The 25,917-nt window shown below is 39.1% G+C and overlaps 1 protein-coding gene across 4 annotated transcripts in view; it reads left to right on the forward strand.

The window, feature by feature from the left end:
• Nucleotides 1–13,036, forward strand: part of podn (podocan) — a 42,243-nt gene extending 29,207 nt beyond the window's left edge. For all 4 annotated transcript variants that reach the window (XM_043700147.1, XM_043700150.1, XM_043700145.1 and 1 more), the window contains 3 exons: nt 1,944–2,601; nt 7,452–7,600; nt 12,719–13,036. In XM_043700147.1, coding sequence (XP_043556082.1) covers nt 1,944–2,601; nt 7,452–7,600; nt 12,719–12,896 — 985 coding nt within the window. In that variant the 3' untranslated portion in view covers nt 12,897–13,036. The remainder of the gene's footprint in view (nt 1–1,943; nt 2,602–7,451; nt 7,601–12,718) is intronic.
• Nucleotides 13,037–25,917: the final 12,881 nt, after the last annotated feature.

A 25,917-nucleotide genomic window follows, 5' to 3' on the forward strand; every position in this document is an offset into this window, starting at 1 on the left:
GAGAGAAAAGAGCTGACGTTTCAAGTCTAACTACCCTTTGTCAAAGCTGAGATTTTCCAGCATTTTCTCTTTTGGTTTCAGAGTGCAGAACAGGATGCATACCCCCCTTAAATTAAACACAAAGTTCGAAAAAGTAACAATCTTATTGACCTCGTCATTGTTACATCTTCACATCCTCCACAAAATATTTTCTGTACAAAACTCAATTTTCATTTGTTCCCAACCCAGATCAGACAAAGGCAGCTTTAAACAAAGCATTTCTCTGCCCATTTAACCCTAAATGTGTATGCCTCACAGAGCACTAGTATGAAACGTTCCATTTATTACACACCACCTAATTTTGTTGAAGTTCTAGGTGGGATAGTTTATATTATAAGTTTAATATGTTACTGAAGTAGCTAGTTTATTTCATGTAAAAAATTAAAATGCTGATTTCAACCCAGGTACCAAAGTGGGAAGGCTGTGCAGCAGATGTTGTTTTAAAAAATGCATTCTTGGACAGCTTGCATGGTCACTTTCCTTACTGCCAGCCAAAACAATATTAGATTTATTCAATGCTGTTTCACAACTTACCACAATAGGATTTGAACTCCTGAAAACAAAACACTTCATTTGTATCTTTAATAGCACCTTTAACTCAATAAGAACTTACAGAGCTTTATGGGACACTATCAAACAAAAAAGTTTGATACTAAACAATGCAATTGAAGTTAGAACTGACTAAAAAACTTAGTCAAAGAGGTAACTTACAAGACGTGCCCTAAAGAAAGAAAGAAGTAGAGAGAGTTGGAAAGGGCATTTTACCTTTCAGGGTCATAGCAAATAGCAATAGTAAAGCAATGAAAACTGGGATATATGAGATGCCAGATTTGGAGAAGCCCAAGACTTTGGAAAATCATAGGACTGGAGGAAGTTGTGAGCTGGGAGGAAAGCAGCCATTAAGGAATTTGTAAAAATAATGAAAAATTTAAAATCATTGCCATACCAGAAGGCAATGTTGCTTAACAAGCATAAAGGTGATATGTGAATGGGACTCAATATTGAATTATATTACTGACAGTAGGCCTCTTAGTTAGTACAATTGTCATTAGACTTCTATCCATAAACTATTGATCATTCTTAAATCACAAGTCATACGACTTAGAAAATAGGTGAATTAATGGCTATTTGGCCCCTCAAGTCTTCTCTGCTATTTGAGTAGTCCAGATCTGATCATTTATGTCAATACCTTTTTCCTGCACTATCCCATGTCCTTTGATGCCTTTAGTATTTTGATACCTATAGTTCTCTACATTAAACATACTCAATGACTGAGCTTCCACAGCCCTCTGGGATAGAAAATTCCAAAGATTTACCATTCTTTTTAAGTAAAAAATTCTTCTACATTTCAGTCCTAAATGGCTTACCTCTTATGCTGAGACTGTTCCCTGGTTCTAGATCCCTCATCAAGGTTGAATTTCTTCCTGCATCTTCAATCTCTATAAGAATTCTGTTTGTTTCAATGTGATAGCTGTCATTCTTCTAAGCTCTAAAGAATACAGACCCAGTCTTCTCAATCTGTCCTTAGAAGACAGCCTCACCATTCCAGAAATAAATCTGGTGATCCTTATTTGCATTTTGTCTATGGCAAATATGTTCCTCCTTAGATAAGGGAATCAAAACTGTTCTCAATATACACCAAAGTTCTGTATAACTTTACAAAGATACCTTTATTCCAGTCTCAAATCCTGCAATTCTTGAGGCATAACCTATACCAAGGCAAGTGAAGAATGGCTGAAACTCACCTAAGAAGGATAGTATGTAGACTTAAATAACATTCAATTTTACACATAAATTAAAATAATTGTATTGGAAGAACACTAACTATCAGGCAGTTTTAGAGTACTTAGTAAATTGTAAATTATTCCTTAATTTTACATGACATCTGCTCTTCTTGAATTAAGGAAACTGTCAAGCTTGGAATACCTGGACTTGTCAAGTAACAATCTGACACAAATACCCAGAGGGTTACCTCGGAATATTGTCCTCTTACATTTGGAAAAAAATGCTATTAAATCAATACCTGGTAGCTGGCTGACGCAGATAAAAAACCTTGAATACCTCTTGCTTCATAACAACAAGATAAAGGCAAAAGCAATTCATCCACTTGCATTCAAGGGGCTTAAAAAACTTCATACCTTTCATCTCTACAATAATATGCTGGAAAGAATTCCAAGTGGCTTACCACGCCGGGTGAAGACATTAATGCTTCTCCATAATCAGATCACAGAAATTTCCAGAAATGATTTCGCTTACTCATACTTTTTGGTAGAGCTCAATCTGAGTTACAATAAACTAACAAGTCCTAAAATCCACCCAGAGGCATTCCGGAAAATGAGGCTGCTTGAATCTTTGGATTTCTCTGGAAATAATCTAAATGTAGTGCCCAGTGGTCTACCAAAGAATTTGCATGTATTGAGGTTGAAGGAAAATGAAATAAATTCAATTCCCGATGGCTCACTTTCAGGAATGACAAAGCTAAAGGAACTCTTCTTGAGTAATAACAAACTCAAACTGAACTCAATATATCCAGGGGCATGGAAACAATTGACTAATCTACAGGTAAGAGATTAACATCAGAACAAATTGGGGACATGAAATGAATAACAGTTTCCTATTCATGACCCAATGTAATAGCTCCTTGTCTTTTCTGGAAATGTTTGCTCATGTTGCTGTCTATGTTGCTGTTCTGCATGAGTGAGCCTACACAGTGAACATTGGCTGACCATTCATTAATAAGGAGTATGTTTATAAATTATACTTTCAAACAGAAGTCAGGAGTGATCCTAAACATAGAAATTTTTTCTCTGGTCTGTGGACTCTGAGAACTTCACTTGGCATGAAGTAGGATTTTCTTGGTCTTCCACAGAAATAACAGAGATCTAAATGCAATTCATATCACAGGGTTGCTGAATTTAACTACTTTTTAAATACTGTATTGGTAGGGACTCCAACCAACCAGCAATTTGTGAAGGGCACAATTAACACTTACAAGAAATATTTAATAATTCTCAATGAATCCACATTTCATTGAGAAATAAAAACTCCACAAAGGACTATTCCCTTTGGAACTTGAGACATAGCTGTTCGCTGCAGCACATGTGTTGTGTTTGCCACGGCTGGCACATGCTGTAGATATGAGATTGATTTAAAGCTGTGCATAAATAAACAAGTCTAATAAACAAGTCTAGTAGTATTACCTCTGGACTGTTAATTCGTGGACCCAGGTAATGTTCTGGGGACCTGGTTTCAAATCTCTCCACAGGAGATAGTGAAATTTAAATTCAATATAAGAATCTAATGATGACCAGGATTCAATTGTTGGAAAAACCCATCCAGTTCACTAATATCCTTTGGAAGGAAACTGTCATCCTAACCTTGACTGGCTTACATGTGACTCCAGACCCATTCTTATGAAAGGGCAATAAATGCTGACCTAACCAGTGAATGAATAAAATAAAATTAACTGATCATTGCTGACCAGCAAGAAATGCTGCCTAGCTTTGTGTAAGTACTAACTTGCAAGGCGAGACAGGAATACTGGAAGTCTTTAAAGTGTAGCTGAGGTGTCAAGTTGTGAATAGGCAATGCAAGGAAGCAGGTAAATGCCAAACAAGTGAATGCAAAGAGAGCAAGCAAGCAGCCCTGAGTTGCAGCCTGGTCCAGTTCAAGAGCTGAATGTCTGTCCCTGCACATACTGTATCCTCCAAAAGAATTCCAATGATAGATGCCAAGTGCAGCAAGAGAGTGGGGTAGTGTACCGTAAGTGGATTGGAGACAGATGTGGAGAAGTTGGCATATGTCAGATGCCGGAGTCAATGGATGTGGGATGCATGCAACCACTGCCCATGAGTGTGTCCTGAGATTTTGTTGCCAGGTGTCCAAGACAAAGATCCGAAGAAACAAGCATTGAGCTAGAGTCAGCCACTCCCACTTTTGTGTTGGGTATTCTCGACATCCAGTTTCTATCCCATCCTGGGTAGAATAGGAGAGTGCATATTAATGATGCAAGACTAAGTAATAATGAAGGTGATAATGATTGGCAATCCCCTTTTATAGGAGTCTCACCACTCCATAGCAAGGATCTAGTCTCAATGTCCAGAATTTAACTGGACAAAGCAACTTGTTAGTCTTGACAATGAGAGGGGCCTCGCTCAACTTCTCACAGAATTCTCCCACATTTTGTTCCATAGCCTCACATTGTTCGGGGATGAAGAATGTTCTGCAATTTGTATCTCTCCTCACGTTGGCAAACACACAAAATATAAATATTAATGGTAGTTAAGAAGCAGTTCTGGAGAAATTAAAAGGGGAGAAAGCTGACAAAGTGCCTGGACCTGGCAACCTACTTGCTAAGGATTTAAAGGAAGTGAGTTGGGGTTCGTGGAACCACTGGTTTTATTCTTGTAAAATTTCCTAGATGTGCAACGATTGCAGGTGATTGGAAATGACCCAAGATAGCATGCTTTATTCAAGACTGGAAGGAGACAGAAATTGGCTGTCTCTAGGTAGTTAGCCTGACATCAATCAAAATTGCTGGAATCCAATATTAACAAACTGATGACAGGAACTCAGAAATCTGTGGCTGTGATATATTTAAAATTTCTGAAGGCATTAGGTAACTATGGCCAAAACCAATCCTATTGAAAGTTCCTACTTCATGCAACCGTGGGGTCTTTCATTTTCAAATTTGCAGAAGTCTTGTGAGAGTACTTATTTCATGAGATGCCCACACAATCATCCCTTTGTCTCAGCAGTGCCCACATCTCTCAGTGGAGCTGCTGGCCACTTTATGCTGTAGTCCATCTGATTGTGGTGCCCACCATTCCTAATGGGACAGCTAACCTAGAGGCAACCAGGCAGAATGGTAAATCTCAGCATATTACATTAGCAGGTGCCATACCAATGTGTGTGGACTGAAGCCCCAACAGCATCCCCATGTTAGGCAGCTGACAGGTGCCAGAAATCCAGTACGGCATCTACAAAGAGATATACGCAAGTTGAGTGGGTAAAGCAGGTGATAGATGAAATACACCACACAAAATTACAGGAAATTTACTTTATGAGGAGGAATGGAAAGACTGAAGACTTCTTAAATGGTGAGGAATTAACAAATATTAGTGTTCAGAATGATTTGGGAAGTCCTTCTGCCCGAAACACATAACATACAGTTAAGGAAAGCAATTAACAAAAAACATAGAATGTTTTGTTGAAGTGGTTGATGTAAAGAATAAGGAAGTCTTCTTCCTACTGACTAGAGTCTAGAACTGGGGGGACATAGTCTCAGGATAAAGGGGCAACCATTTTGGGCTGAAACAGGGACTTCTATCATTCAGTGGATTGAAAATCCTTGAAATTCTACATCTCCGAGGATTATGGCTTGTCAGTCATTGAGTATATTCTAGAGTGAAGAGGATAGATTTTTATATTCTGATCTAATGAATATGGGACTCAAGCAAAAAAAGTAGATTTGAGGTTAAAGATCATCTGTAATTTTATTAGTTTTGAGAGGACTTGAATATAAAAGCAGGGATGCACTTTTGAGGCTCTACAAGGCTCTCGTCAGACTGCATGTAGATTATTTTGTGCAGTTTTGGGCCCCATATCTCAGGAAGAAATGTATTGGCCCTGGAGGGTGTTCAGACGAGGCTCACAAGAATGGCCCCAGGGATGACAAGCTTAACATATGAGGAACGTTTGAGGATTCTGGGCCTGCACGTGATGGAGTTTAGAAGGATGAGGGGAAATGAAGCTTACAGTCTACTGAATGGCCTGGGCAGAATGGATGTTGGGAAAATGTATCCATCTGTAGGAGAGGCTAGGACCCGAGGGCACAGCCTTAGAGTAAAGGGAAGATCTTTTAGAACGGAGGTAACGAGAAACGTCTTCAGCCAGAGAGTGGTCAATCTATGGAATTCACTACTACAGCATGCTGGGGAGGCCAGGTCATTTAGTATATTTAAAAAGGGGATAGATAGGTTCTTGATTGTCAAGGGGATCGAGGGTTACGATGGAGAATGGAGTTGAGAAACTTATCAGCCATGTTTGAATGACAGAGCAAAATTAATGGGCTGAATGGCCTAATTTCTGCTCCAATGTCTTATGGTCTTAAGTGGTGGAAGACCAATTCTTGCTTCCAGTTCTTTTGTACTTAAGTCCTTATTCTCATCTAACTTTTTGCATGACACATCTTTACTATACAAATGGTACAACTACAGTTTGATATGTTAAGAGAAGGCAGCTGGTCTTCATGAAATGGCAATAAACATTTCCAGTGAAGGAGTGGAGAAAATTCAAGGAAACCATTGGTGTTAAATTTTCATATATTTTTAAAACAAAGCAGTTGAAAATTGCAAAAGGACAATATTATTATAGAAACATACTTCTGAAGAAATATTGTAATATTAAATTTGTAAACTGCTGACCATCATGCTTTTATTCATTTATAGGATTGGCAAAGCCAGCATCTATTGACCATTCCTAATTGCCCTTGGCCATTTTTCTTTGAAAGACATTAGTGAACCTTTTAAGATTGTAGGACACACTGGTAGTTTCATGGTCATGATTACTGATGCAGTTTTTATTCCATATCTATTTCATTCATTGAATGTAAATTTCTTAGCTGCCATATAGGGTTTGAATTCATATTACCAGATCTTTAGCACAGGATTCTCATTAACAGTCTAGTGATATAATCACAGTGCTACTGTAACCCTGGTAATACTAGCTTATAATGCTCACAAAAAAATGATACAGTAATATTGCTCTTGTTCATGAAAAGTGCTGACAACAGAGCATTTGTTAACTAGTCAGTTAATTGGTTACCTGTTCTTTTATGACTCTGGTATTGTGTCAGTTCAGAAATGGGCATCCAAAATCACTTAAGTTCCTGCCTTAGCTGCCAGTTGGCATCCAAAAAAAAGTCACATTTCTAGGCAGTTGTCTCAAATGCTAGAAATGATGAGAATTACTGTATCTTCTCATTACTAATATGATAACAGCTAACATTACTGAAAACTAATAAATTGGGGGACAGAAAGATTTCAGTTGGCAATCTTTCACTCAGTTGTGAATAGATCATTAGAACACTATGGAAGGTCTTGGCAGTGTTGCATGAATTGGTTTGAGCTGCAACAGAATAAGTTTTAGGAGCAAGAAGAAATTATTGGATGGGATGATCACAACACAGGAAGTTATATTCTTTGAATCATATTTCATGATGTATCTTTGAGTCACTTATAGCTGTAAGGGTCAATTTATTCAGCTAAATGAAAATTGATTATAAGCTTATAATATTAACTTGAAGGCATTAAAATAATTTGAATTATTGTATGTGTTATTTTAAAAAAACAAAGCGCCTTTATGTAAAATGGACAAGTATTTCAGCTTTAATTAGTTGTTTCTGTTTTCAGCTTTTGGATCTGTCAGGCAATCAGCTTTCCTATGTCCCTACTGATCTGCCAGAGTCTCTTGAATATATTTACCTCCAGAACAACCAGATTTCTGTCATCTCAGAGAATGCTTTTGAATCCACACCAAACATCAAAGGAATTTTTCTCAGGTAAGTTAATTATGAACACCATTGTAGGTGCTTATTATCAAAGAAGAATAGATCCCTTGGCAATGCTCACTTTAATGAAGAAAATATGTTCATGAATAGGTAGCGGTTTTGCTTTCTATAACTGTGCCTTCTGACAGTTCAGTGCACTGTGATATGAAATCATTTGAACCTTTTCAATCCCGAATACTCTGGGGAGAAAATAAGGCAAATGGCAGGTGGTGCAGAATCCTGGAATTGCTTCCTGGTCAACATGCAAGATGGCCTTGGCTCCTTTGATAGTCCCTAGACCTTCCTGAAAAACTTTCAGGTATTTAATTAGGACTTCACTCAGGCAACAGTTTCCAAAAAATGTTGAGCCAATCTAGGTGATTTTTTTCTCAACCAATTTTACCCCATCAAGCTTGGGCCTGAGCCTTTTACTACAATCAGTGGTAACTAAACCAGCTGCTTCTCATGAGAGACTGGAACCAAAGTTGTACCCTTAATCTGTAAAAGTTCTCCAGTATAATTCTCAGGTTAGCAGAGGTCTTGTGCAAACATAAGGGTTAGAGTCTAGACTGAATTTTGCTGAAGATTAGTTCTATGATCACTGTATTGGCCTCTGTTAAGAACCATTTAACTAGATGCATATTTTGATTGGTTCTGATTTGGACATTGCTATAGCAATTTAGCTGCTCTAAACTAGATGTAGTTGGGCTTTCCAGGGTGTGCAACTCTCCTGGATAATGGTCTGTGAGTTCTGTAACTCAATTTCGATCCAGTGGGACTGTTTTGCTGTCTTGAGGGTGCATACTGGCAGCAACTTTAACTGTCTGACTGAGGCTTGGCTTTGTTTTGGGGTTTTTCTGTGGCCTGACCGAGGGTCCCTCAGTACAGAATATGTCCTGAACGCGAGTATGCAATTGCCTTCACTCAAGTGGTGTTCCCCAAGTTCTGTTGGCCTGGCGAGGATGTTCACTTCAATAGGAATACCCTGCAAATCATATGCACCACTTGCCACATTCTCTAATGACAAAGCCAGTTGCAGTGCCTGTTTAAAGTCCAGTTGGGCTTCAGCTAGTAAGCACTTTTGCATGGTTACTTGATTAATCCCACTTATCAAACCGTCTCTCAGCATCTCTTTAAGGGTAAACTAAAGTCACATGCCACTGTCATGCATCTTGACCTAATCAAAAATCCTGACTTGGGTTTCCCTGGTTCTCGAATTGTCGAGTAAAACCGATTGCATTTCAGAATTACAGGAGGCTCAGGGACATAATATTTCTTAACTAAATCCATCAGTTAGAGTCGTAGAGATGTATAGCACAGAAACAGACCCTTCAGTCCAACTCGTCCATGCCGACCAGATATCCCAACCCAATCTACTCCCACCTGCCAGCACCCAGCCCATATCCCTCCAAATTCTTCCTATTCATATACCTATCTAGATGCCTTTTAAATGTTGCAATTGTACTATCCTCCACCACTTCCTCTGGCAGCTCATTCCATACACGTATCACCCTCTGCATGAAAAAGTTGCTCCTTAGGTCTCTTATATAATTTCGGTGTTTGTTCATTTTCCTAGATGCACTCTGATGTCCAACAATACATGAATTCAAACAGCAAAGGCAGTAACTGCGCAGGTTCACTGCTCTGTCAGTTAGCAATGTGGGTTTCTTTCTCTCCATCTCTCCTGCACTGACCTCACCATATGCTTCCTTTGTCTTTTCCTCTCCCTTTCAAAAATCTGTTGTTCTTGAAAGGTTTTAGTATCTGACGCCTCAAGGAAAGTTAGGGTCCAAATAACTGAAAAGGTTGTGGGGCTACAAGCTGTCGGGAGAATTTCTCCTTGCTTTTCATGTCATTGGCCTGAAAAGAAATGTGTTATTTCCACATACTGGGCCTAGTCTTCAACAGCAGATCAAACGAGTCAAGCTGCCTAAATAATGACATGATTCCAGAAATGTTTACTCCAACTCAAAATGGACTATTGCAAGCTAATTTTTTCTAGAGCATGCTTTCCTCTCAATAGCACTGAAATAATTGCACAGAGGCCAGTATCCTGTCACCAAGTCACTCTTTACTTACACATGGAAAATCCTTGACACTGATCCAGTTTTCTCAAAGCCAAAGTGAACAGAATCTCTGACACTCCTGTTTATAGCTGTCTGCCAGGGCTCGTTGGTTGGACCAGATTAAGAACCCCAATCAGGGAACTCATATTCTCTGAGGTCCACCCAGCTGACCTTGTTAGAATTATGACACGTATCATGAAGGATCAGCAGATGCACAGTCCACTTCAAACTCAGAGTAAAAAAAATGCTAGAAAAATGTCATCAATTTAGGCAGAACCTATGTAGAGACAGAGACAGTGTCAAAATTTGATGTCAGAGCCTGCTGAGTTTCTTACAGCATATCCTGTTTTAAGATTCTGCATTTCTAATTTAAAGCCATGAGGATTTCAGAACAGACAAATAATTTTGCATTCGCGAGATAATTTAACATATGGGAGAAGAGCAATCAAGGCTGGAGACTTAATCTACAAAATTTAGGAAGTTCCTAAGAATAAATGTGAAACAGTGGAAAGCTTAGCAATAGTAATTGCATTTGGAAACCAAAATTGTAAAATACATCAATGGAAATCCCCAGAATTCTTGTGGATCTATTCAAATCCTCATCCTGAAACAAGTTAGAAAATTAGGCATTAAATTTATCCATTAACAGACAGATTTCAAAGCCACCCCGGGGATTGTACAGGTTTATGCAGAAAAACAATTTTGCATTGTGACAGATGAAGGTTTTACATTTTCTCCCATCAAAGCCTGTAGATAGGCTTATTGCATTTCAGCAGTTTATAGTCCAACGTTCACTAAAGAAGAAAGAAAAAAATTGTCTTGTCTTGGGAGCATGGATAAAACTCCAACGAATTTGAACATCCCAGCCAGTCAAGCAGTGAGCAAAGTTGGAAGGAAAACATTGTTAATGTGGAGAACTGTCAATGAAAACAGTAAATTCACTGGTGCATAACTGTGTATCTCTGAAGAGACAAAAACCAAGCCAATAGTGATATTCAGAAGTGAAGCCATTTCAAAATAACAATTCCCAAAATATTTAAAAACAGAAAATGCCAGAGAAACTCAGCAGGTCTTACAATATTTGTGGAGAGAGAGAAGCAAAGTTAATGTTTCGATGACACGAAGGTTGGTGAAGTAGTGGATAGTGTGGAGGGCTATTGTAGGTTGCAATGGGGCATTGACGGGATGCAGAACTGGGCTGATAGAGGGCAGATGGAGTTCAACCTGGAAAAGTGTGAAGTGATTCATTTTTGAAGGTTAAGTTTGAATGTAGAATACAGGGGGTTAAAGGCAGGATTCTTGGCAGTATGCAGGAACAGAAGGATCTTGGAGCCCATGTCCATAGATCTCTCAAAGTTTCCAACTAAGTTGAGAGAGTTGTTAAGAAGGCATATGGTGTGTAGGCTTTCATTAGCAGAGGGATTGAGTTTAAGAGCCAAAATGTTATGCTGCAGCTCTATAGAGCCCTGGTTAGACCACATTTGGAATATTGTGTTAAGTTCTGGTCGCCTCATTATGGGAGGGATGTGGAAACTTTAAAGAGTGTGCAGAGGAGATTTACCAGGATGCGGTCTGGACTGTAGGGCATGTTTTATGAAGTAAGGTTGAGGGAACTAGGGTTTTTATCATTGGAGGGCAGAAGGATGACAGATGACTTGATAGAGGTGCATAAGATGAGGTGAGGCATAGGTAGAGTGGATAGCCAGAAACATTTTCCCAGGGTGGAAATTTTAAGGTGAATGGGGGAAGGTTTAGGGGAGATGTCAGAGAGTGATGGGTGCATGCAATGCACTGCCAGCAGTGGTAGTAGAGTAAGATACATTATGGATATTTCAGCGACTCTTGGATAGGTAGATGGAAGATAGCACAATGAAAGGTATGTAAGTTAATTTGATTAGAGTAGGATAAAAAGTCAGCACAACATCGAGGGCCGAAATGTTCTATGTTGTTTGCTCTATGTTTTATGTTTCAAGTTATGTCTCTTCTTCAAAACTGAAAAGGACTGGTAGTTTTTATGCTGTTGATAGGGAGTGGGAGAACAAGAAGACAGATGGTGAGGGTGTCCAGCACAAAAGACAAAAGAAATACTAACGGTAAAGGAGAGATGGTTATGTTAAAGGGTCTACAAAATAAGTATGACAAGGAAACATTGGTCCCATCTGCTAAGAGCAAACCCAACAAGACATAAACAAGATGCAGTCTGCGAGCAGGGAGAAATGTAGGTCAAGTTCATGTTCTAAAGTTGTACGCAATATTGCATCCTAAAGGCTGAGATGTTGTTCATCCAGCTTATATTGAGCTTCGTTGGATCACTGTAGCAAGTCCAGGACAAAAATGGGAGCAAAATGTATATATACTTAGAAAGTGGAGTTTACAGTGTTATGTCTGGATGCCATTAATAGGCATGCTTTTAACATCATTACTGCATCACAGCGTGTGACTTGAGACTATAAAGGTCTCATATTCCATTTTATCTCATATCATTTAAAGCATTGCATTCTACTGGAAGCATGCTGTTATTGTAACCCAATAGCTTAATATTATTGCAAATACTTATGTGCCTTCGGAGAGTTACATTTGTGCATAATAGCTAGTTGTAACAAATGTGGCGAACCCATCTATACCATGGTATTCATGTCCAATTTCTTACGCTACAGAAGAGGGGCAAAACACTTTTTTTGGAGGCATGCTCACATCAGATTCAAGCCTTGTTTGAGACACCTGAGCATATCATATAGATTGAAACTTCAATATAAAACATGGTGAATACTACACTCTCAAAGGTGTCATTTTGTATGAGATATTAAACTGCAGCCCTACCTGCCTTCTCAGGCAGATGTAAAATTCTTACTGAAGAAGAATAGAGGAAGTGCATGCAAAACTGATGATCTGTTTATTTATCTCATTGCTATTAGTGGGACTTGGCTGATGTGACATCCTACAATATGATGAACACATTAAAATACTTCATTGGCTATGAAACGCATTGAGTGGTCATTAAAGATGCTGAATAAATGCAAATTTATGTTTACATTACATTCACTACAGTCTTTTCATTTCACAGAGACAACAGACTTACAACTAGTAGAGTAAAAGAAATTGCATTTGAGAAGCTGAAGTTCTTGCAAGTGTTGGATATGGGGGCCTACTCTGAGTCTGCTACTGAATCCAAAAAGGACGGTGGCACATCAGGAGACAATTTGGATAATGACAGTGAACAGGCTACTCAGAATGATAAATAATTTTCTGTGAAAAAATAACCAAGATATTCAGTGCAGTGTCTTCCATACACTGTTGGCTGGTATTAATCTGTTGAAGTCGTCTAAAATATCTATTTCTGCTACTCTAGGTTGTCCCTACTCACCTAACCTCTAAGCTCTACCAAAATCCCCAATCTAATGATGCTCTTACCTTCCTGTTCTACTCCATTCTCCTTATCTTGTCTACACAGCCTTACACTGCTTTGCTGCCCAGTGTACCTACTGTTGAGTAGTCAGTTTGATTTCTTCAAGTTCATGCTTGATGACATAATCAAGTTATTCCTCTTGTCTACATCTGAGGAGCATAGATTCTTAAAACAGCATCTGTCATCCTCCTCCTGAGGAAACCCAACCTAAATATTTTTCGGCGTTCCCAATTACCAGCCTTTTTCGAACTTGCTTTGTTCCCAAAGACTGGAAACAGATGATTATTCTGCAGCTACTCCCTTTGACAACTCCTTAATCAAGTACTTCCAATCTATCTGCTCCTTCCTCACAATAGTATGACTGCCCATGTTAAAATCACATATGTTCCACCTGACTCTAGCTTACTATTAGTCTTCAGCCTCCTTGGTCATTCTTTGATAGTTATCGCCACTGGATGCTCAGTTTGCATCTATGTGCCTTCGTTGTGCATTCTACCAAAGGCATTGTTGCTTTCTGATTCCTCACCACACCCATCTCAGTGCAGAAATTATGCATTCCCAAGGTCTGTTCCCAATCTATTCACCAACTCATCTTGTGGGAAACAAAATAGCTCATTAATGACTACAAACCATCCTTTGACAACGTTATTTGTACTTTGTGATTATGATGCAACTAAAACAATCACAATTTATCGCATAGTTATAGCCAGTCATTAAAAGAAAAATAAAGTATGAAATCACAGTACTATGCAATTACATCATGTAAATGATTACAATATATTGCAAGAAGCATGTTTCTTTAGTTTACAGAGCAAAAATGAAAAGCGCCCTGCATTGATTATATAACTATAATGATATAGTTTCAAGTCAGGATGGTTCCTAACTTAGGGGGGAACATGTAAGTAGTGATGTTCCCAACCATCTGCTGTCTTTGTCTTTCTCGGTGGCAGAAGTATCAGGTTAGGAAGGTGCTGTTGCAGGATCCTGCTGAGTTACTGTGCAATTTGTAGATGGTACACTTGCTGCCGCTGTGCATTTGGTACGCAAAGGTAATTGATTGGGTGCCAACGAAGTGAGTTGCTTTGTTCTGAACAGCTTCGAGCTTTCACTGTGTTGTTGGAGTTGCATCTATGCAGGCAAGTGGACAGTATTGCACTAGGGGACTTGTACCTTGTACTCAGTGGACAGGATCTGGGGAGTCAGGAAGTGAGTTACTTGCTGCAGGATTCCTTGCTTTTGTAGATGTAATATTTATGTAGTTAATCCAGTTCAGTTTCTTGTCAATAGTAATCCCCAGTGCAATGGTAGTTCCTTTAAACATCAAAGGGTTAATCTTTAGATTCACTTTTGTTGGGGGTTGTCCTTATCTTGTAGATGGTAAATGGGTGAGACGAGTGAGTAGTAACTGAGTAAGGAGTGGATGGGTAATATGGGTAAATCGTATACAAGTAAGCAGATAGGCCGGGTAGATTGGTGAGAAGGAATAGGGTTGGGTAGTGGGTACTTAAGTTCGAGGGCTGGTCATGTTGGATTGTGAGGGTAGTCAGGTTATGGCGATAGGATGGTTTGTTAACGGTCAGGAGGGTAATTGGGTTGGGGTCAGCTGGATATATCTATTGGAGGCAGTCAGGTAGTCAGACATTAGTTGAGGCTCATTAGGGTAGTAAGGTCAGGGGTTAATCAGATAAGGTCAAAGTGGTATTCAGATAGACGGTAGATAGTCTGGTGTGGAGGGATGTGTTCAGGGAAGTAATCGGTGGGGTTCGTTGTTAGGGTTACTCAGAGGGTTGGAGTTGCTCTGGGAGTCAGAGATGTACTCAGGTGGATCAGAGTGTTAGTCAACTGATGAGGGGGAGCTAGAATTGGGGCTGGTTCAGGGGTTTATTGGGGTCGTTGGGGGTTCATTGGGAGCTCAGTGGGTTAATTGGAGAGGGCAAAGCATATGATTGGGGGTTTCATGGGGTAATTAACCAAGAGATGCATAGGTTTTAATTTTTCTAATATTTTCTGGCTAATTACTCAACCAAGCACCATGGACCTATCCAAGTTCTCCAACTCTAACTCAGAGTTAGAGTAATTTCTGGAGGGTCTCAGGAATCAGATGAATTGCCTATCTGAACATTTGCCTATCTAAATGTCCTGAACATTTCCCACATATGTTCATGCATCAGGGCTTCCACATTTTCCCAAGGCACATCTTCAGCCCTTATCCAGTCACTGGTGATCTGGAGACCAGAAGATTAGGCCCTTTGTGTCTGTTACTGAAATCTAAATGAGCCAAAGCGTTTCACTGGTTGAGGAATTCTCTTTTTCATGACCACAATTTCATCAGTGTCTTCAGTTAATTTCCCCAAGAGACTCAAGTTGTCATTATTATCTCGACATCTAACTTATGTAACTTTGACATATCACCTCAGCCCTCCATAGGCTTCACCTCATCCAAAACATGCTTCCATTCATTCCATTCATTCCAATCTTCACTGTTTCTCGGTTTCTCTGATGTCAATTCTTAACCTTGTTTTAAGGTTCTCCATGGAAGTAGAGTCACTTGCAGCACATAAAAAGGCTATTTATAGCACATAAAGAGACATTTAAGCCCAACACATTTGGGCCAGAGCTGCACAAGAGTAAACTGAATGGACTTTCCAATATCGCCTCTTTCCATACTTCTTTCATGATTTCCTCTTGCCTTTTATCTCACGACGCACACCCACGACTCCTCTTAACACAGGACCTCTCTTCGTTGTTTGCTTTACTGTCAGCAATTGCTCATTCACTCAGATTCCTCATATATCCAGCTTCTCTGCCCGGTCACCTCCCTTCATATTTTTATATCCTTCTCAGAACACTCCTCTTCAACTGAATTCTTGATTGCTCATCCAAACCTCACCATTTTATTTCCCCTTTGCCTATGCGCTATCTCTGCTTCATTTGTTACTTCCATCTTGTTAAGTGCTCTGAAATATTGTCTGAATGTAAGGAACAATAAAAGAATGCAAGATGAAGTATGTATTTAGAAGGAAGGATAATTGAAAACGTGGTAAAGCAGTGGCAGAGGTGTTATTTGAGTATCTTATAAATGAACAAGTTGTTTGTGTTTATAACCATGTATGCTACTTAGAATGAACACTCAAACTAACAGATATATATTTATCTAACAGGTATGTATTTTAATTCTGAATTGCTTTGAGATGTAAAAGGACTTTTTATTAAGTTTATCAATCTATCCTTTAATGGGTCGTTCTGCTGATCATAGAATGATACAGCATAGAAGGAGTCCATTTGGCTTATTGTGCCTGTGATTATGAGATACATTGCTATTTAACTAATTAACTAATGCTATAAATGGTAAAATGCTTTATTTGTCAATGTTGGTACAATTATATATTGACAGTGAAATTTAAAACAGGACCTGAACATGTTGCTAATTGAGTTTATTTGGGTGACCTAATATCAGAGGACTGTTTCTGGGCTGGGATGTAGTTTTCACAGAGATGATTTGAATATTGTCTTGTTGATGTGTTAGAGTATCTTTATTTGTAAATCATTTATTAAAAGTTGAAATAGATTACAATTGACTCTGAAGTTCCTTTGAATCTGCAGAATCAACAGTTAGGAGGTATTATTGGTTATATCTACATCAGAGTAAAAAATGATTTGAAGTTAATGGGATTGTATTTTATATTCCTCAGCAATAATCTCTTAATAGAGTACATTGATAGAACCTAAGCTTTCTTAATGTGAATATTCAGATTGAGGGACCTGGTATCAGGTTGGATTTGAGAAATTCATTTCAGAGGATGAAAAATTATGTATTCTTTCTTGGGATGTCGGCATTGCTGGCAATGTTTCCCGTCTCTACTTGCCCTTGAATGGAGTGTGATGCTAAGCCATTTCAGAGCAAAGTTAAGAGTCAGCCATGTTACTTTGGATCTGTATTCACATACTAGTGGGATCAGGTAGGATTGGCAGATTTCCTTCCCGAAAGAAGTTAAAGGACACCAATGAACCAGATGGACTTTTATTTCAATTGACAAAAAGTTCATGATCACCATGACTGAGACTAGCTTTCAATTCCAGAGTTTAATTTGCTGAATTTAAATACCACCATCTCCCATATGGGATTTGAATTCAGATCTCAAAAGCTTTAATCTGGGTTCCAGATTACTAGTCTAGTAATATTGCCATTATACAGTCATGTTCCTTGGTGCTGAATAATTGAGAATATGATAATACAAGGAATGGGATAAATTCTAACTCATTTCTTAGTGAAATACAATATTTGAGTTGTTCAACGTCATCATGCAGAGCAAACAATATTTTGTCAAAGGGAAATCATGGTTAATTAATTTATTAAATCATCAAAGGTTATTGTGGAAAATGAAAGCTCATGGTGTAAGGATAGAAGATTGGTGTGGATAGAAGATTGGCTGGCTAACAGAAAGTGGAGGGGAGGAATAAATGGGTCTTTTTAAGGCTGGCAGGAAGAGACAAGTGGTGTGCCACAGGGTTATTTCTGGGGCCTGAACACTTTCCACACTTTATAAATGATTTGGATGAAGGGACTGATAGTATGGTAGCTAAATCTGGTGATGATACAAAGATATGAGTTGTGAACAGAATGTAAGGAGTCTACAAAGTTAGAAAGAGAGGTTAAGTGAGTAGACAAAGTTCTGACAAATGAAGTATAATGTATGGAAGTGTGAAATTGCCCATTTTAGCAGGAAGAATAAATGAAAAATATATCACCTAAATGATAAGAGTTTGCAGAGATCGGGATGCAGAGGGATCTGGGTATCCTACTCCATGAATCACAGAAGGTTAGTCTGCTGATATAGTAAATAATTAGGAAAGCTAATAGAACGTTATGGTTTATTGTGAAGGGAATTAAATGCAAGAGAAGAGTGAATCTGCTTCAGTTATGCAGGGCATTGGTCAGGCCACATCTAGAGTACTATGTACAGTATTGGTCCCCATACTTACAGAAGGACTTTAATTCATTGGAAGCAGTTCAAAGAAGTTTTACCAGACTAATGCCTTTAAAAAGCATGTTGCCTTATTAGGAATATTGAGACAGGCTAAGCCTGTATCCTGTGGCGTTTAGAAGACTCAAAGGTGACTTAATTGAAATATATAAAATCCTGAGGGGACTTGACTGGGTGAATGTAGAAAGAATGTTTTCTCTTGTAATTGAGTAGATTAGATTAGATGACTTACAGTGTGGAAACAGGCCCTTCGGCCCAACAAGTCCACACCGACCCTCCAAAATGCAACCCACCCAGACCTATTCCTCTACATTTACCCCTTCACCTAACACTACAGGCAATTTATCATGGCCAATTCACCTAACCTGCACATCTGTGGACCTGCACATCTTTGGACTGTGGGAGGAAACCGGAGCACCTGGAGGAAACCTGCGCAGACACAGGGAGAATGTGCAAACTCCACACAGAGAGTTGCCTGAGGCAGGAATTGAACCCAGGTCTCTGATGCTGTGAGGCAGCAGTGCTGACCACTGTGCCACCGTGCCATGGAGTAATCTGGAACTGGGGTTATTGTTTAAAAATAAGGAGTTGCCCATTTAAAGCAGAGGTGAGAAAGCAGTTTTTCTCTCAGAAGATTGTGAGTATTTGGAATTCCCTTCCTCAAAAAGCAGTGGATGCTGAATGGGGTATGGATGAATGTGGAATTGTGGTTAAAATCAGATCAGACATGGACTTACTGAATGGCAAAGCAGAACTGCCAGAGGAAGTGGTGGATGTAGATACAGTTCCAACATTTAAAAGACATTTGGACAGGTATGTGAAAAGAATGGTTTGGAGGGATATGGATCAAACACAGGCAAGTGGGACTAGGTTAGTTTGGGAATGTGGTCAGCGTAGACTAGTTAGATTGAAGTGTGTTTCCATGCTGTATAACTCTGTTTGTGTGGCTGAATTAACTACCTTTGTTCACACTTTGGTAGTACCCTGCCATGTGATGAAGCGTATCATGCTTGAAGAGTCAGGAAGCAAGTTAATCTACAGGTAGAACATGTGTCTCACAGTCTTAAGTCATGCTAAAGTGCTTCAGACAGTTCTTGATATCTTGTTCATACAGCACCAGGGAGTGCTGAAAGCATAGCTTAATGGTAAAAATACAAATCTTTATTAAGTGGCAAGTTGAACTCACTTGAAAAAGTGAAGCGATCAAGGTATCTGTTAGGATGACAGCAAGCAAAGGAAAGTCAATAGCATATTGTCAGAATGTCCACAACATTGGCACACAGCAGGGTTCCTTCTAGAATCATGGAATCCTGATGCAAAAAAAGTCATTCAAATTTACATAATAAATTGGATACTCAAGTTAAAAATCACACAACACCGGGTTATAGTCCAATAAGTTTATTTGGAAGCACTAGTTTTCAGAGCGCTGCTCCTTCATCAGGTGGACTATCCCTTTCTCCCACCCCTATCCCGTCATCAGGTGGTGAAGGAGCAGCACTCCAATAGCTAGTCTAACACTGGCACCTCCAAACCTTGGATACTCAACACATTAAGAGTAACATGTAAGGCACTAAAAGATCCCCCCAAAAAACAAAATCATTAGAAGACCAGTTCAAAATCAATTAAGCATCTGTATTCATCAATTAAAATGCATGTCATTCATCAGAAGCCAACAGAATCCATAGAAAACTCAGTGATGCAGAGAACAGGGCTTTCCAGAAGAGGCGCTGACAAACCGAAATTTATAGCATCTAGAGATGGGCAATAAATGCTGGTCCAGCCAGCAACACCCACATGATGGGAGTGAATGATAAAAAGAGCTACTGAAGGAGGGTTGTAAATGTGGACCAATCTTCACAGGTCAGCGAAACCTATAGGCCCTGAGTCTACACAATAGCAAGAATACCCAAATATAGCACGATGTGCAAAGTGTGGTCTTCTGCACGCATCAAGGAAATGCCCAGTTTTTGCTGTGTTTTGCAAAGTAGGTGGCATCCAGAGAGTAGTTGGGAAAACTGAGTTTTACTTGTTATGCATTGAGTAAGTTGCAAATTACTGGCAGACAGTGTTTAATATGACTGAGCAGAGTTTTTATAAATTTATAAGGTGGAAAATGCACATTTTCTATGTTACAATTCTATTAATGATGTTGTTTGCTCTCTATTATAGTTGCAAAGAAAATATTATAAAAAATATTCTCAATTTTCTTGAATGTCTGGATAGATTACTTTTCTTCTTATGATTGCAATGACATGCAGTTTTTATACAAACATACAGTTCAGTATCATAACATTTGAAAAATGTTAATGAAAATCTGTGTTACGCTTTGAAAACTACTATGATTATATTATCATAGGACTTTATAGATTTTAGGGAAGTTCAAAATCTGGTTTCAGGCATCAAGGATTTTTATTTCAGCTTTTTTGAACAGGAGTCACCTAGAAAAATAGAAAACTAATACTGTCCTTGATTTGGCCAATCAGTTTAAATTAAAATCATAACAACCTGACTACGATCTGAACACAAACAACGCCTGCCCTGAGAAAGAGGATCAAGATTATATATCAAAACCATCAGTGTTAATACAAATGTCTTTGGCAAGTTTGATCCTTTAGCCCTCTGGACTCTGTTTGTTGCTCAATATGTGGTGTAGTCTTACCTCGAAAGTAGAGGTGGAAGGAGGGAAAACATATACAGTATAAGCTTTACCATGTGAGAATGCATATATGGAACCTAGCTGTCCAACCCACAGGAAAATGAAAAAGTTCTTTGAACAGGCAGAAATTATATTTCTCTGATGTTAGCAATAGTGTAGCTTTTATACACAGTCACAATCAACAGAGAACAATATGCAGGCAGCTAAAATTGCAGAGTTTGCCATTGTATTAGAGCAATACAAATGCTGGTTTTTAATTGCACAGATATTAAAATTATGATTTTTAAGTGGCTTAAAAAGTAATATTCTGCAGTCAAAATTTTAAACTTTTTAAAAGAGTTACTTTCCTCTTTTTGCCTCAATTTCCAGTCCCATGTTACATATAATCCTGCACTAAGAGGAAACCAGGCAATTTGATTACAGACGGTCAATGGTGCCCTGAGATCAGCTAAATGCGAAATCATTCTCCAATTTTTGCCAAGTGGGAGGGAAGAGATGACAGCCTGGCCTGTGCTCAGTGCCAACTTCTCAACTGCATAATGTAAATTTGGTCTCCAGGGATCTGCAAATCATGGATCAGATCTCACATCTGGTACAGGATATGGCAGTGCACTGTTTCAATGTGTCTGCCCTTGAAACATAAATATAAAGTGACCAAGTATAACAAAATGTTAACGAAAATCTGTGTTATGCTTTGAAAACTGTTGTGATGATATTATCATGTGTTAATAATGGATTTAGGTTTTTACAGATTTTAGTAAAGTTCAAAGCCTGGTTTTGAACATTAAGGATTTTTGACCTTTTTTCGTAACTGGAATCAACAAAACAAATAGTAAACTAATACTGTCCTTGAATTCAGCAATCAGTTTACATTTATCTGAATCTCCTTGGAGAGGAAATTTCAGGCAGTCCAGAATCTAAAGATTAACAATGAAATTCATCCAAGGTGGAAAAGTGTTATAGTGACACAATTTGCTCCAGCATGCCTTTAAATTTGATACAATTGTATCTGATCAGCTAATGTGAAAATATTCTTTGCTAATTTACATTAAATGCAACATTCACAGCATGCACACAAAACACTATTTTGAGAATTTATTTTTTCACCCAGAAGTGAAACAATTCCATGGAATTCTCTGCCACAGAAATTGATTAAGGTTATAGCATTAAATGATTTGAAGGATTTAAATATTGTTCTTAGAATTAAAATTAGATTAGATTCCCTACAATATGGAAACAGACCCAACAATTCCACACTGACCCTCCAAAGAATAACCCACCCAGACCCATTCTCCTACATTTACCCCTGACTAGTGCACCTAACACTATGGGCAGTTTAGCATGGCCAATTCACCTGACCTGCACATGTTTGGATTGCGGAAGGAAACCCACACAGACAGTTACCCAAGGCAGGAATTGAACCCAGGTCCCTAGCACTGCGAAATAGCAGTGCTAACGACTGAGCCACCATGTTCACAAAAGGATCAAAGAGTTTGTGGAGAAAGCAGAAAGAGGTTACTGAGTTTGATTAAATAGTAGAAAAGGCTAGGATGGCTGAATGTTTCCTTCTGCTCCTATTTTATATGTTTGTGTTTAAGTGACTATACTATGGGGAAATGGACATTGAGATGTCTGCATTGCCAAAATAAACTGTTGTGTTAGCCACTATAGCAGTGATCTTTTGCTTTCACTGATATATATTCTCAACACAAAATCACATGGTTTGCTTAAAGAGAAAAATTGAAAGTATGTTTTACAGGCCAGTGAAATATTTTTCCTTTCAATCATATCTGATTGAAATTGTATTACATCACCACCATGAAGTATTTTCAGAATGGAGAGAACATATGTATTAGTAAAATGTGACAAAGATGTGGAACCAATGGAAGATGGTGGTGGGGAGAGAGTGGGAGGGGGAGGGAAGCGAGAATGTTGGATAAGGGCTGGGTGAGGCCTGGATTGCAAAATCCAGTTAATGTGCATTCATTCATTGTGATTCAAAGAACTTTGTACTGCCTCATTATTATAATGATGAAAAACTGAAAGGCTGTACATCTCAGCAGGGAGCCCAAGATTATACAATGCTGGCACCACAGAAAGCTAAATCTACTTAAAGTCATACTACATCAATTAAAGGGGAGGTGTATTCAATCAACTATGGAATTGTTTGTAGGCGAGATTAAATACAAATTGCCATCACAGGACTGAAATCAAGATTCTCTGAGGGCCATGTTGCTGGAGGTGAACAGGAGGAGAGAGATCTCTCCTTGTGGGCAGGTGATCACTTGGACAGACACTGACACTTAGAGTTTTGCAGTTATGGAACATCTGGACCTATCAAAATTACACTGGGAACAGATCCTATTTTCACCAGTAAGAGATCAAGGTGTGACTCATAAAGAGGTGAAACCAAACTTAGCAATGTCATTAGAACTTTTGCTAAGTCCAAACATACCTAATTCTTGCTGGAGCAATGACCTTACTCTGCAATGTGTGAGTTACAAGGTTTTAGAGCAGTTATAATTGTCGTGAAGTCAGTAATAGACATGGAGAACTTTATTTCATCTCTGCATGGCCCCGGAAGTCTGCCTATGGTGGATACCAGATATGTTGGTATAGCATGGAGTGCATAGAATGGTCAATTGAAGCATTACTGTCATAAGTTGGCATTCAGTTAACATGGGAGCAATACGGAACCATTTAATGATCTCCATAAATAGTCAAAGGTCAGTGAATTTAGCTGTATCTTCCAGTTTGACTGACACAGTCATAGAGTTATAGAGTGATACAGCACAGAAACAGACCCTTCAGTCCAACCAGTCATAGAGTCACAGAGATGTTCAGCACAGAAACAGACCCTTTGGTCCAACTCGTCCATGCCAACCAGATATCTTAGCCCAATCTAGTCCCATTTGCCAGAAGTTGGGCCAGAGCCCTCTAAACCCTTCCTATTCATACATGCCAACCAGATATCTTAACCTAATCTAGTCCCATTTGCCAGAAGTTGGGCCAGAGCCCTCTAAACCCTTCCTATTCATATACCCATCCAGATGCCTTTGAAATGCTGTAATTGTACCAACCTCCACCACTTCCTCTGGCAGTTCATTCCATACATGCACCACCCTCTGTATGAAAAAGTTGTCCCTTTTATATCTTTAATCAAGAGACAGATTTCAATAAAACCCATGCTGAACATAATCCCAAACTAAGCTAGTCCCACCTGCCTGCTCCTGACCTCTGTTCCTCCAAACCTTTCCTATTAATGTACTTGTTCAAATGTCTTTTAAACATTGTAATTGTGCCCACATCCACCACTGTCTCAGGATATTCATTCCACATGCTAACTACTCTCTGTGTAAAAATTTGCCCCTCATGTTTCTTTTCAATCTCTCTTCTCACACCTTAAAGTGTTACCTCCAAATCATACAGTTTAGAAAACAATGAACACAAACATAGGAAAACACAATTGAGCTGTATTTCAAGCAGCACCTTGTCAGTGAAGCAGAGAGAAGGATGGATTTGCAACTGGAGCAAACTTGATAAATCTTGCATTCGCAGTGTCTCGTAAAAGACAAAAGTCTAGTGAAAAAAACAAATTACAAGAACATCCAATCACTGAGATTTCAAAGAAATCTGCAATCTTCCAAATGGTTGCTAGTTCAAGTTATCCTGAATCAACCATGGTCTCAGGTTAAAAGCTAACAACTCAAAGCGACTCTAAGCACTTTAAACTGTATATTTTATAACGTTCAACTTCTAAATGTTACACCTATGGTTTGAGTGTATTTTGTTATTACATCTTTATTATTTTTATTTAGGCTAGCAAATAATAAAATTGTTCTTCCTTTCACTCAAGGAAGTAACTGGCTCCTTTTTTGATTCTGGTGTACTGCATTTTTATTGGAGCGAGGAGAAGTTTCATTTTTGTAACAACCCTCAACTATTTTGTGTTTTATAAGCTTCTCATCCATGGCTCTCAAATTCGGCACAATGTGAGCTTTTCAACTACGACAGTCATATTGCACACTCACTGAGACACTTCCCTCACTCATGTAGGACAAGGTGGCACATAGTGACAGGTGGGGAAACCTAACCAATAGGGGACAGACATTGTTAGATTAACTCCCCTTCACTGCGGAGAGGGTATTGACAAGCACTAGAGTGTTCATGACTCAGGGTCTCACAGAACCAGGGCTGAAACCAGAGATAATGGTGGTTTATTCCTATCAAATCCACTTTATCTCATCTAACTCCCTCTATCAGAGTGGATACCTGCACTGTATCTATTAATACTGATAGTGTCAGCATGTACCAATACTCTCCCCACTCCCCTTCTCTCACCACAACCTAACCGTACCCTTGTAAATTTCTTCCTTAAGTTACCCCAAGATTGATCTGGTCAATGACTGTTTCAGAGTATGAACTGACACTGGCAGTTGCGTAACACCATCACTTGATCTTGCACTTGCAGTCACATGTTCTTTTGGGATGTTATATGCAACCAGGGAATGTGGAAAACGCTGGTAGAGGTGCCAGCTGACCAGAGGGTGAAATTGCATAAAGATTCAGTTGTAGGAGCCTCAGATGAGGACATGAATCAGATGGCATACAGGTATGGTCTGATGGGCATCCCAATAAAATGCCTGACGTAATGACAAGCCTACCAGGAGTGTCAAGGTGCACAGAGGAGTCTCCCAACAGGTTTTCTGCAGAGCTCTGAGTCCATCTTTTTCTGCCCGGAAATGGTGGCCAATCCATAGGAAGACTTACAGATCTAACTAAGACACTGCCCAGTTGTCAGCTTCCAGTTCCACACAAGCAGAGACCATCTGAGTCTGAGTGCTGCAATAGAAACTCAGACTAAGATCATGAGATCTCTATTTATTGCCATTGGAGCATAGACTTCACCTACCATGCCTGCAGGGATACCTGTGCTCAGAGTTTTGCAGAATCTCTCTGCAACCCAACGATTAATCAGTTTACATTCCAACAGATTATTAGAATTACTGAGCAGTGGCCTGACAGAATTGCAGTGAGTGCATGCATCTTGAACCTATTGTACTCTCTCATGATGGTAGTATTCATTCTCCCACCACTGCCTCCCACCAGCCCAGACGTCAGTTTCCATTATTGAGGATGTGGCCAAATGCTGGCAAATGGGGCTAGATTGAGTTAGGACATCTGGTCAGCATGGATGAGTTGGACCAAACGGTTTG

Source organism: Chiloscyllium plagiosum, chromosome 11, assembly GCF_004010195.1.
Source record: "Chiloscyllium plagiosum isolate BGI_BamShark_2017 chromosome 11, ASM401019v2, whole genome shotgun sequence".
Lineage (NCBI taxonomy): Eukaryota > Metazoa > Chordata > Chondrichthyes > Orectolobiformes > Hemiscylliidae > Chiloscyllium > Chiloscyllium plagiosum.